The sequence below is a fragment of the Prosopis cineraria genome, unplaced genomic scaffold, assembly GCF_029017545.1.
Source record: "Prosopis cineraria cultivar Desert tree isolate PC_DT_omini unplaced genomic scaffold, ASM2901754v1 PC12, whole genome shotgun sequence".
In the NCBI taxonomy this organism is placed as follows: domain Eukaryota; kingdom Viridiplantae; phylum Streptophyta; class Magnoliopsida; order Fabales; family Fabaceae; genus Prosopis; species Prosopis cineraria.
The window spans coordinates 39,035,513-39,049,695 of record NW_026555343.1 but is presented as its reverse complement, the minus strand read 5'-3'; the positions used below and the strand labels follow the sequence as shown (position 1 = coordinate 39,049,695).

The window sequence follows — 14,183 nt, the reverse complement described above, 5'->3', positions numbered from 1 at the left end:
TTTTTATTCTATACACTGATATTTATTAAATTATATTAAAGTAATTTTAAAATAAATTAAAATTAATAATAATATAATGCATGTAGATTAGATGAGCAGGTTATTGAGTTCAAATATATGTTTCACCAAAGAAAGTAATAATAATAATTATTATAATAATAATAATAATAATATAATAGAGCTTAAAGGGCCATCTGGGCCAAGCTCTTTTTTACAGAACTTATCAAGACCAAGTTTTCAAACTCGATTACTTTAAAAAAAATTATTTTTAAAATTTAAACCCTTATTTAAATAGAACATTCAAATTTGACCTCTAAACCCTACCTTTTATTTTTGACTTTAACTGAAGGATTTAAATTCCACACCTCCGCTGGGAAGCCAACTGCATATTAAAGGGACGCGTGCCCGGGCAGATCACATACGATGCATTTTATTTAATGATCACATTTTATCCCAAACATTGCACCATTTTCACTGCATGGGATTTGATCCGGTGCATGCCCTCACTGGATCTCATGTGAAAAACAATTTTAGGTTTATCCTAAACAGAACATTAAAGTCTGCTTTTAATTACTAGCAATTTTGAAGAAAAAAATGGTCAGAGTTAAACAAAATAAAATTTAATTCACGATGTCTTGAATTTGCAATTTACAAAAATGCTTGAATAATGGTTTTAGTTTTATAACTGATTTTGTGATGCATATGGAAATAGAAAGGATGAGGAACAACTAAAATAAACTCCAAGGACTGCATATAATAGACAATTGAAGTATAAGGATTTGGAGTGATATTTTTTTAATAGAGTTTATATGGTTTTTGACATTTTTTTAAAAAAAAAGTATACTTAAAAAGCTAAATTGAAGAGCATGTGATAATAATATATGAGATAAATATTATTTTGCATTTATAATTGATTTTGATACTAGTGTGTGTGTATTTGGATATTTTTTAAAAAAATTATGGTTTTAAATTTATAATTTATTTTAACATGTGATTGGGGTGTTTAAATATTTTTCAAGAAAATCATGGTTTTGACTTATGATTAATTTTAGTATGTAATGGGGGTGTGTTTCTATTTTCAAAAAATTAACCATAAATTTACCCAATTTTCAATTATATTTTTCAATATTTAAAATCAATTTTTATAACGAAACTTAATTTTCCAACTTAAATCCAAACACCCCCCGATAGTGGAAAAGGCCAAGCAACGTGGACCGATCATCTGCGATAATAATAACCACAATAACTATAATATGGCAAGTTGGCTTGCGCAAGTTTTGGGACGTTCGTTCATGCTCTGTTTTCAAGTCTCTACTTTGGTTTCATCCACAAATTAAACATCAATGTATGTGAATCAAAATCAGTTTGATTATATTCAGCGACTTCGATCTAGAACTCATTTTGAAGGAGTAATAGCTCATTGACATGGAGTTCTAAAACTACGATTTTCATGAAATGAAATTACTCAATTGTTATTAAAAAAAAAAAAAAAACTCGATTCACTTCATTAAATGGAATCACAGAAGGCAAGAAACATCCACAGAGCAGGTAACTTGTAATCCTTATAACAAGTAGACACTTAAATTTACAAGAACCATACACACCACCACACTTGCACCATAAAATACCATTGTACTTGCTAGCTTCAAGCCTCATTACAAGTATGATTAAGATTAGCTATGAAACAGTTCTTCTGCAGTGCGTTACTAGCCTTATCAAGATATCCTCTGCCGCAGAAAATGGTCCAAGCAAGGAGATGAAATTCCTGCACAATCAATGTCTCTTCACAATCCACAATTAATAACATCTTGAATATAATACTTTACACGAACACCGAAAAGATAAGCTTAAGTTTAAAATACTGAGCCACACAACCTGATTTAATAGAGTTCTTCAAACAGCATATAAAAAGAAGAAAGCATAGCAAAGAAAGCAAAACAGTAATGAAGACAGAAGAAATTGCCTGAATAATAAAAGCATAAGCACTGAGAACTTCTGTTATGTTTCTGCATTTTCAAATTATTTTTGATATTCCTTCGGAAACTAAGAAGCATCGCAGCACGAACAAGATGGGCGCCTGACTCCTAGTTCATCAGATTTCAAAAGTCCTCCAAAAAAGGACCTGCTGATGGCACCAAGTCAAAAAGCAGTCATGAAAGCAATAACTTTAGACAAGGACATCAAAGAACAGATTTGTAGAGTTCAAAAACAAAAGGAAAAAAGACCATGTTTTTAAAAAACTTGACAATTACATTCTATATAAAAGCTAAGACCTAACATTTACTATGCCCAAACCTATATTTCACACTTGCCAGCATGTAAAAGTGATAAACCAGCTATGAGAGTGCCATCATCAAGTATGAGCAAACGCTCCTAATTTTTTGGAGGAATCACACAGAAAGAAAGTCAAAAATAAAATGTAAGAGGGAGATATTGAATATTGATGGTTAAGTAATGATAGAAAGTTTAATACCACTAGTAATTTGTTAGTGTTGTTGAAGAAGTGATTCTAGCGGATTTTGATTCTCATGAGCAACGCTTCCAATTCTTCAATATCTTCTTGTCCTTTAGACAGAGTCCACAAATCCATTTTCAATTTTTTGCATAGAGGCAATGTTTCTTTCCCATCACAGCTTCCAATTCCCATTTCAAATTTACTGGGTTCCAACTCTAATTCATCAATGTCTCGATGCCTCTTTGACCTCCTGCCCAAGTCGTGCTTCATTTTCCTTTGTCGAACAAAATTTTGATATTCAGAGGCATATATGGGGCAGATCCCACACTCTTGGATGAAGCCATCACAAGAAACGAAGCTGAACAAAATCTTTTGGTTACAAGTGGCGTCTCCATCATTTCCATTGCTTCCTTTAAATCTCTCCAATACTAATTTAGAGAAGTATGGATCACAACAAAGCAAAACATGATCTGAGCTGAATTCTGCATATTGTGGATCAAAAATCTGGAATTCAATTGCTTCACCTTCTTCAAAGTAGCACTTGCAAGTCACAGCCACTTGAATTTTTTCCCTAGAGACAAATTGAGGAATGACAGAACAGAAAACAAAACCCAATAAATGATCAGAAGCCAAAGAAAGTTCAATAGTTACCAAACCCTTCATTGACCAATTATGCCCGAACCACAACGGAACGCTGTTTCCTGGATAAAAAACTGTAAATCTTTGCTTGTTACGTACTGCTCGCTTCAATGAGAACTCTACATGTTTCCCAATAGCACAACGTGAACGCACATCCAATTTCTCACAGTTGTGAAATGAAATGAAATTATGACCATTTACCCGTAATAGTCTTGAAATTGTTGAAGCAAACACTTTCTCTAATGATGTACAATTACTGACAATAAAATTTCTAAGGGACTGTGGAAGCTGTGGTAGAAACTGAAGGCTAGTGCAACCATTCAAAGTAAGTTTTTGTAGCCGTGAGAGATGTCTGATATTGTAGGGGAGTTTAGTTAAGTTAAAACAGTCCTCCAAATCCAGTATTTGTAGACATCGCAGGGATTCAAATAGTATATGTAGCTTTGGTTCATCCACTAGGTGTCTGCATTTACGAAGGCGAAGCTCCATGAGATATCTAAAACAACATAACTCAGTTAGTGGAAGATCGCCAAGACTTGAAGCATTGAGAAGTAGAGTTTTGAGATTGGCAAGATGCCCAATTGAGGAAGCGTGCAGTGCTGGAACCAGCTTTCCTACTTCCTTTGACAACTTACGGTTGATTGAAATTGATGTGCAATCGGTGACATCTAATTCTTTAACGGATAGAGGAAGCTTTGGTAAATATTGAAGATTTCTGCAACTTCTTAAATAAAGCTTTTGTAGTCTTGAGAGTTGCTTGATGTTGTTTGGTAACTCAGTTAAGTTAGAGCAATTCAGGAAAGAGAGTTTCCGTATAGCACGCAAGTTCTCAAATAGCACATGTAGCGCAGGTTTGTCGAATGCATGCTTGTAGATGCCAAGATCCTCAAGAGATCTCAAGCAACACAACTCCTTTAGTGGAAAGTTCTTCAATTTTGAACCATTGAGATGAAGACTTCTGAGCTTAGTAAGACTCCCAATTGATGGGTGCAGAATTTCTATTCCAGTCGATCCTAAAAACAAACATCTTAGTTCTTCTGATGATAATGAGAATTCCGTCAGATTAGGACAGTCATGAACCAGGACTTTTCTAAGAGATCTTAAATGAGTCTTACTTTGGAGACTCTTAAGGTTTTTGCATCTGCCTAAATCCAACGAAACAAGGCTATTGAGAGATAAGAGAGATGGATGAACATAACACAAACTTTCACAGTAATATAGATTCACCGATTCAAGATTCTGGGCCTTAGAGAAATCTGGCAACCCAATCAATTTTCTGGAAAAACGAAGATCTACTCTCTTTAAATTCACAAAATCCTGCAACAGTTAACAAATATCAGAAAGACTTCAAATGTCAATTGACCTTAAAACTGAAAAACTTGTTAATTCATAATGTACCTGCACACCCTCCCAAAGTGTATAGACTTGGCTGAATTGCATTTTCAGTTCAACAAGGCTCTCAGCACAAAAAGTTGATGGCAAAGAGCTCGAAGGATACCCATTCCACTCAAAGTACCTCATTTTATTAGAAATAGACTCAAGACCCATTTGAAGGTGCACATTGCATGATCCAGTATTGCTTGAGGAATAAAATTTAAGGAATCTTAAATTGGTCATCTCTTTGAAGGTGTCGGCAGCCAAGTATATATCTCTAATTCGAGACACGTTTAATATTATGCCTTCAACAGCTTCAGTTCCCTAACAATTATCATAATGTAAATTAGAAAAATAGTCAGTAAGCTAAACAATGCTAGCTACATATGTCACCATATAGATCACACATGTTTATTTAAGAGGTGAAGGGCTTCTTTTTCTTACCCGATTGTTTCTCAAAACATCATAGACATCTTTAGGGTCCCGTAATCTGGTGCGTCTTCCTGGTTCTTTGATGCACTCCTGACGAACAATTTCCCAACCCATTTCTTGTATTAAGTCATGCATCCACACTTTTTCTCCCATGGTAATAAGAGCCTTATCTTGGAGGGTTCTGATGCCAATGCTTGCATGGAATCCACAGCTGTCTAATAACTGTATTATATGTTCTTTGACTTCACCTTTCAAAAAGAATGCAATGTCTAGAAATATTTCCTTCTCTTCATCGTTTAATCCATCAAAGCTCAATTTTAATGCTTCCTGAATATCTTGGTTTGGAATCTTTTTCAATCTTCTCAATGCACTATCCCATTCTTTTTTAGTTTTGGAATGAAGAAAAGAACCCAAAACTATTAAAGCTAAAGGATTTCCTTTGGTATAAAAAACAACCCTTTTTGATAGCCATTCATATCCAATTTCAGGATGATCTCTGTGAAAAGCTTTCAAGTTGAAAAGCTTGAAGGACTCTTGAAAGTTCAATGGCTTGGCCATATATATTTCATTTACTCTTCCAATAAGCAAGTGCTTATCTCTTGTTGTTATGATAACTCTACTGCCTTGTCCCAAGCAATCACATTCTTTTGCTAGATATTCTAATTGCTTTGGATTATCAACATCATCAAGCACAATGAAAACTTTTCTCCAACTTAGCCTTCTCCTAACAAAATCAGATCCTAAGACTTTTGGTGGACTCCAATGTATGTTTTCATCCATGAGAAGATCCGAAACGAGCTTATCACGTATATATTTTAATCCATGATTTTTTGACTCTTCCCTTATATTTTCAATGAAACAACAACTTTGATAATGAGGAGATAGTTTGTCAAATACAACCTTAGCCATGGTTGTCTTGCCTATCCCGCCCATTCCCCAAATTCCAATTATTGGAACTTTTTCCAGTAACAATTCAATAGATTCACAGTTTTCATCAATTCCAACAAGTCCTTCTAATATACTTGGATGCCTGTGATCCAATTTTCGCAAAACATCGTTGATAATGTTCTGAATTAGTTCAGATTCATCCCTGCACATGAAAAATGTTGAACAAAACAAAGAAAAGTTTTATATATATAGTACCGTAGGAAAAGAAGTTGAAAAACTTATATTTGAAGAACTAAGTATTAGTTTTGAACATAGCAGTTTATAATATTAATAAAAAAACACATTATTGATAAAAAAAAGATTGATTCATGTTTTGTACGGCTCCTGAGATTAATATTATTATATGAGATGCACTCTCTTTTATATTTGTGTTTCTTGTGCTCATTGATAGCTTCAGGACTGGCCATCATATAGCTAGTATTAAGATATAAGTGATGGATCAGGATGACTTGTTACGAGTCTATAAAATTTTAATTTTCCTGAAATGAAAATCTTAGATGAACCAAAGATCTGGCTAGTCAGAAAAAGATGAAACCAGTCAAATGACAAGAAATAATTAATTCGAAAATCATTCAATATTGGTAAAGGAATAATTACCTGAAGGATTGAGAGTGCCAGCCAGCTAAATTGGCAGTTTCGAAAAGAGCATCTTTCCATTTCTTCACCTTGTCCTGATTGTGCCTGAAATCTCTCTCATGTTTTGCAAATGCCTCCTGGTAAGTCCCTTTCTGCTTGCGAACATCTGATGGGTCAACTTCGTAGAAGACAGGTATAACAAACTGGCCCTGATCTTTCCTGCATCGGAGAATTTGGGAGAGTTCATCTAAGCACCACTTTGAGGAAGCGTAGTTCTCAGAGAAGACCACGACAGATACAAGAGAATCCTTGATTGCTTGGATGAGCGATTCTGAGATGTCATCACCTTTGGGAAGCTGATAATCAATATAGGTTCTTATGGACTTTTGGGTGAGAGCAGTATAAAGATGGCTAGTGAAATTTCTGCGCGTGTCTTCTCCTCTGAAACTAATGAACACATCATAGTTTTTTGAAGAAATCGGTTGAGAGGAAAAGCTTGGAGTTGAAGCAGCAGTACCCATCGTAGTTACTGTAAGCTACTCCTGGAAAGAATAAACTCAGCTTTTCGATCAGCCAAAATGATGGAGATGAGAAAAGTGCATTTTCATTCGTGAAGGAAGCGCTCTGTAGAATCGACTCGATGACGATAACTTATTTCTGCAGAATCGATGCCGTTTGAGATGACGATGACAAACATGAAAAACGTTGCTTTTTTATTCCCCCTTGCTGCCGTCAATTTCTCATTCATATCTCGTCGTATGTCATACTTCTTCCGTTCTTCGGATCATATTTATAAATTATTTTTATTAATTTTATCAATATTAATATAACAATAATATAAAAAATTATTGTAAATAAAATTTTAAAACTAATTCTCAAAATAAAAAAAGAAAAAATATAATTAATTAATATAATATTATTTTTTAATATTTCATGGGACTTTTACAGTAAAAAAGTTACTGATGAATCAATGGCCAAAGCTTGAAAGAGAAGCCAAAATAAATTGAGAAAAATAGTCAGAGAAGTCAAAAAAAAAAATAAAGATTAAAAATTTTGTTTTAAAATGCAGAGTTGTCAACAGTCAATGACTTACATTGAGGACCAAATTTAGCTTCTAAAATGCGTCTAATAAAGCCACAGTACCGGCTCCGTGCAAATATTTCTTTTAACATGGCCAGTCAAAATAATCTCCTTCTTTATTTTTGTTCTTAAATTTCAAAATGCTACCTTTCGTTTCAAGTTGAAAAAAAGCTGATCTCTGCCATGCGGACTTTACTTCCTGTCCTTTTTTTCTCCTCCTCTCACCCATTCTCCACTCTCCACCCAGCTTCAAAACATTTAGGAAAAATTACAGTCAAGGACTACTAAAAGAATTTATTTTCCAACAAATACCAAATACTTTTAAAATTATGCTGCAGGACCAAAAGACTAAAATGTAATTAACTTTTAGTATGAAAAGACAAAACTATCCCTCAATTTTTTAAAATAAAAACTCCTCAGCCACAAGCCACCAGAGCTCCAACAGTGATAGCTAAACCACCCCAATTGACCGGCCATATGAGCTTTGGTAGTAGTAGTCGGACCATCGCCAAAGCTCTAGCGTCGATCACCGAACCGATGAGGGAGGTGGACTATTTTTTTTTTAAGGTAGCTAAGGTGGAGTTTGAACCCACATCTTGTTGGCCACTAAAAAGATTGTTAGCCATTAGGTTAACAAATTCTTTCAATTATATAATACAAATTTTATATATATATATATACTTAACTTTGTTTTTACTTTTCATGCCAATATTTATCAAGAGCTCAATGGTTATTTATCATTTTACAAACAGCTACTTATTAAACTACTAATGGGACTTGTTAAAAAAATTTAATACACACTAATTTTTATAAATGCTTATTTGTTTTATTATTAGGAATGACAAGTTCCCATTAGCAATTTAACAAGTAACCATTTGTAAGATGACAAGTCCCATTACTAGGTTTGAAAATTTCTCTTGATAACTTGACAAGAAAATTTTAGCAAAATAACAAGTTCTTATGAGCTTTTGACATGTAAAATTTTAGTGATAAAAACAAGCAGACATTTATAAAAACCATTTCATATTAAATTTTTTGACAAATCCACATTGATAATGTAACAAGTAACCATTTGTGAATGACAAGTCCCATTACTAACTTCAAAAATTTCTCTTGATAACTTAACAAGCAAATTTTAGCAAAATAACAAGTTTCTATGAGCTTTTGACATGTAAAATTTTATTAATAAAAACAAGTAAACATTTACAAAAACCACTTCATATTAAATTTCTTTAACAAGTCCACATTAATAATTTAACAAGTAACCATTTGTGAAATGACAAGTCTTGTTACTAGTTTTGAAAATTTCTCTTAATAACTTAACGAGAAAATTTTAGCAAAATAAGTGTGTATTTGGATAAGAGGAATAATCGATTAATTAGCCCAAAATCAATTTTTTAGGCCAAGTTATCCAAGTAGTAGGAAAACCCAAAAATCGATTAAATAGCCAAAACGCACATTATTTGATAATGTATCTAAACCAACTTTAGAAATTTTTTTTTACCATTGTAGCATTAATTATTTTGTCAGATCCACTTGCCAATATTACCCTTACCCTTGTTTATGTGTATTATCTCATTTATCATTCCCTCTCTCATGTTTTTCATCTCTCAGCCTCATCGATCTATGGCTTCCTTGTGCTGTCTCTCCATCATCATCTTCCCACCCCTAATGTGGTCACCATCTGTTGTCTCCGATCTACAGCCAGAGGCAACGATCTTCGGCCATCCACGATCTATGTGTAAATCTGTGGTCCTTGTCCTGTACAATCCTTGTGGCATCCTTGATCGCCATCTGCAATCTTCGAGCTTTGGCCAGCAACAATAATCTCCGACCATAGTTAAAGAAGGTTAGTCTTGCCTCAATCTACTCACCCTGACTTTAATCTACTTGTCGTTCAGTGTCTTCATCTCCCATCTCCGTTGATTTGTTTGAGTGAAGTATTGAGTAGGCTAAGAGGTAAATGATCTTCTCCAACCATTATTTTGAATGATCTGGTACACTCTATTTTTTTTTCTAAGACTTTGTTTTGACTGGTGTGGAGTTTTTCTCTTGATTTTGAGCTTAGTTGTGGCTTGTATATTTTGCTATTTCTTTGTAAAGTTTTTGTGCCTAGTTGAACTCATGGCTTGCTATAGGAAAGCAAGATGCTCTCACAAACAAGCTAGGAGGTGGATTGACAAATTTTGATTCCTTTCTTTGCTAGATTTTGATGTAGGGAAAGAATAAAATTAATCTGTTGAAAGTTGATTTTAGCTCCTCTAGAAATTGAAAAAGATGTTCCATATTTCAATGGAAACATGAAAAATTGATTTGGTATGGCTTGGCCCAAGCAAATGTATGTATATTTAAATAATTAAATACGGCTAATAGGTATTTGAAGTTTGCATTATTCTTTTAAAAAAATGTGAAGTATAAAGAACATAATAGAAATATTGGTTGGTTGGTGTTAAATTTTGATGACTAAATATTGTCAAGTTTTTGTCATGTAATGTTTTAATTATAATTTCTATAATTAATCCGTTAGTTTTTTTTATTCTCATACAATTAATTTTATATAGCATAATGAATAACGATAAATCAAAAGCTTCATGGGACCATAGCAATACTAGAATATTTATTGACTATGATATACAAGTTCAGATTGTTTGTTGCATCAATGGCAATATATAATTTCATTAGAATACACTCTAATTTTGATTCTGATTTTATGCGTCATGAAAGGGAAAATCAGGAAGAGCATAAGTATCAAGAAAACTATGACATTGATAAATATTCATCCTTACCATCATCCATGACATCTTCTTCATCAGCTATGACTAATATTCATAATATCATTAGAGATCAACTTGTATATTATTATCTTCATTAGTTGTTGTAAAATTGATGTTTGATATTTAAGAATTAAATATTTTTCTTTTATTAAATTTATTTTAACTAACATATATTGAGTTACTTATAAATTTAAATGTTAATAATTTAAATTTTTAATTAATTAGATATGTAATTTAAATAATATATTTTACTTCTTAAATAAAATGTAACAACTTTAATAATATTAGATATAAATTTATCAATAATTTAATTTTAAAAAGCAATGTCCTTTATGGTAATCTATACAGCTAAAATTAATTTTAAATAAATTATTTAAACATCTTCAATTCTGTTAAAATTAATTTTAAAAAAATAGTATCCAAACAGATTGTGTTATAACATAATCAATTATGATTAAAATCTACCATTTAATCAATTATTTTCATAATCTATTATACCCAACTGAAATTCAAACGAACACTAACAAGTTCCTATGAGCTTTTGACATGTAAAATTTTAGTAATAAAAACAAGTATACATTATAAAAATTACTTCATATTAAATTTTGTTGATAAGTTTCCATTGATAATTTAACAAGTAACCATTTATGAAATGATAAGTCCTATTATATTTTAAAATTTGCTTTCACTTTTCATGTCAATACTTATCAAGAACTTAATAGTTATTTATCATTTTACAAACGGCTACTTAAGTAATAATGACAAGTCCCATTACTTATCATGACCAGTCTCGTTACTTAATTTAACAAGTAGCTATTATAAAATGACAAGTAACAATTAAGCTTTTGATAAATAGTGGCATGAAAAGTGAAAGCAAATTTTAAAACATAACGAAACTCGTCATTTCATGAATGGTTACTTGTTAAATTATCAATGGGAACTTGTCAAAAAAATTTAATGGAGTGGTTTTTATAAATGTTTACTTGTTTTTATTATTAAAATTTTATATGTCAAAAGCTCATAGGAATTTGTTATTTTGCTAAAATTTTCTTATCAAGTTATTAAGAGAAATTTTCAAAGCCAGTAACAAGACTTGTCATCTCACAAATGGTTACTTGTTAAATTGCTAATGGAAATTTTTCATTCTTGGTAATAAAATCAAGAAAGCATTTCTAAAAATCAATGTGTATTAAAATTTTTAACAAATCCTATTAGTAGTTTAATAAGTAGCCGTTTGTAAAATGACAAGTAACCATTGAGCTTCTGATAAATGTTGGCATGAAAAGTGTAAATAGAGTTCAGTATATATATAAAAATTTGCATTATATAATTAAAATGATTTGTTAGCCTAGTGGCTAACAATCCTTTTGGTGGCACGAGGATATGGGTTCAAATTTCATTTTGGCCACCTTAAAAAAAAAATAGTCAGCCTTACTTGCCAGTATGGTGATCAATGTCAAAGCTTCGGCAGTGGTCTGGCTTGATCTGCTAGAGCTCATATGGCTAGTCCAGTAGGGCGGTTCGCCACCGACATCGGAGCTTCAACGACTGGTTGAGGAGTTTTTTAAAAATAAATTGAGGGATAGTTTTGTCTTTTCACACTAAAAATTAATTACGTTTTTGTCTCTTGATCTTACAGCATAATTTCAAAATCATTTAACACTTGTCTGTAAACAAAGGCAATTTGACCTCAATACTAAAAAAAAAAAATTATTTACCCATATACTATACTTTCAAAAACATTTCTCTAGCTGCTACAAATTAGAGACTCAATTTATATCAGACTAAGATTCAATTTTTTTTTTTTTACATATGGAAGTACGGAACTTGGCCTTAATCAAGCCAAGTTCTGTACTCATAATTCCCAAAAAAAAAAAAAGGTTTATGCCCAGCCCAAGATAGCCTACCGTCTCAATTTTCAAGTATCCCTCTCCCACTTTCCACTTCCTCTCTCCCTGTTCGTGTGCATGAGTCATATATATTTGTGTATTGTGTATAATATGTGGTGGTGGTGTTGTTTTTTTTTTTCTTCAATATATAAGTGGGTGTTTGTTATATATAATATAAATAATATAATAAATTTATAATTGTAATTATCTATATGAAAAAATATGAAATATTTTAAGAAAGATATTACATTTAAAATGAAAATTTTTGTATCCAATAATAACACACAATACATGGGTTTGTCTTCATTGTGGAGGAACTGACTGATTAAAAAAAAAAAGTGGATTATACATATTTAATTTGAACAATTCAATTTAATTTTAAATTTTTGTAATATTTATAAATTGACTATCTAAATATATTGTGAAACAAACTTTATAACAGTAAACTATAATTAAAAAATTTTACCACCAAGAATTTACTGTGAAAAAACTAAACTATATGAAGGAATTCAAATAAGCTGAAGCACGAAAGACGGGTCGTGGCAGTAATCAGGAACAAATGTCAGATACATCTCCAGACCCTAAAAATATTAGGGAAAAAAAAAAACAAATCAATACTAGTTGTGAAAGACATAAATAACCAATGAATATAAACTCAAATAAGATCTGATATATAGACTATTGAGATTTAATGAAAAGAACAAACATTAAAAGGTTAACATATTAATCCATACATTAGATCATAGTTTCATAAAGAGTTAATGAGAACACCTAATAACATCCAACCATAACGTGCATTGTATTTACAACAAACACCAATGAATCTCCATGAAGGAGAAGCAGTACACAGTTTCTGCATAATTACATAGACAATAACTCACGAGGATTAAATAAAAATCAATAACTTTGAGTGATATGTGATAGTGACAGGAACACAGCATATTGCTCAACCAAACCCATGAAAATCATGAAAAGAGGGATATGTTTAGACTTTAGAGCAGCTAAATAGCTCAAAGACAATAGCTTTTTACTTTTTATAGAGTAGGTTCTAAGTTATCAAAGCATACTGTCAAACTTTTCATAAGGATGTCTACTCACAACTGTAAGAATATAACATTTCATATTTGGTTTTGGTTACAAAAAAATCGGTAGTAGTGGCCATAGCATTCATCATATTATACACATTTAAAGGTGACGGCAATATAGAGTCAGGTAGATACCTATCTTGCCTTGATAATAAATTAATAACCTCTATTAACTTCAGACATATAAAAATTGCTTTGGCCAGAAATTCAACCAAAAGAAATTGAGGGCTTTCTAGAAGTAAATTAAAAAATGTTGTCCGCCAAGAGACTGGCTAGGGGGATAGGGGATGGTAATAATGTCATATTAAAGAATATGGTTTAACTGATGCATCTCCTTAATATTGTTTCAGTATTCCAGATATTTCACTTTATGATTAATCCACATATTCTTAGAATATTCAATTATAAATATAATATTTTTAGCACAAAAAAAAAACATTTAGATCAAAGGACCGTGTGGTTCCCAACCCAAGGTTTCAAACAACTAAAGCAACTTTCTTTAGTGAGGATGGCCATTATAAGCTCTCAAGTCACTAAAAATAAAAATTAGGCATAAAGTATAGAAATTACAACAATAAAATATACTTTTCTAAATACCACACATGTTTATCTTACATACTGTACTAATCATATTTTAAATTGAGGGTCTCCTTGCCTGTAACATAGCAAGACTTTATTTTCGTCTGCAACATAGATAGCAGCTTGGACTCCTTCCAAATTAGAAATATTAAATGTTCCAACAACAACATATCCATAATTTTCTGCATTTTAATTTCACAATAAAATAAATTTAAACATATCAACATGAAAGGAGATTTAGTTCAAAACATGAATAAGATGGCCCTTAATCTAAAAAATTCTTCTGTTGATAAAAGTTTGATTGGACGAGTTTAGGGCTTCATTACTTGACCAACCTAAACAGCAAAAAAAA

At 31.8% G+C, this 14,183-nt stretch overlaps 1 protein-coding gene across 6 annotated transcripts; it reads right to left on the bottom strand.

The window, feature by feature from the left end:
- Positions 1-1,963: 1,963 nt before the first annotated feature.
- Positions 1,964-7,148, bottom strand: LOC129288608 (disease resistance protein RPV1-like). 6 transcript variants are annotated; one of them, XM_054925267.1, is made up of 6 exons: positions 6,446-7,141; positions 4,913-5,990; positions 4,493-4,792; positions 4,210-4,411; positions 2,474-4,107; positions 1,964-2,125 (listed from the first exon to the last, which is right to left on the bottom strand). In XM_054925267.1, the coding sequence occupies exons 1-5, from the start codon at positions 6,943-6,945 to the stop codon at positions 2,510-2,512; spliced, it is 3,678 nt and encodes a 1,225-aa protein (XP_054781242.1). In that variant the 5' UTR covers positions 6,946-7,141; the 3' UTR covers positions 1,964-2,125; positions 2,474-2,509. The 6 variants fall into 6 exon arrangements, with proteins under 6 accessions (XP_054781242.1, XP_054781240.1, XP_054781241.1 ...); XM_054925265.1 differs by having other exon boundaries at positions 2,474-4,411; positions 6,446-7,140; XM_054925266.1 differs by having other exon boundaries at positions 1,964-2,122; positions 2,474-4,411; positions 6,446-7,140.
- Between the last annotated feature and the right edge of the window lie 7,035 nt (positions 7,149-14,183).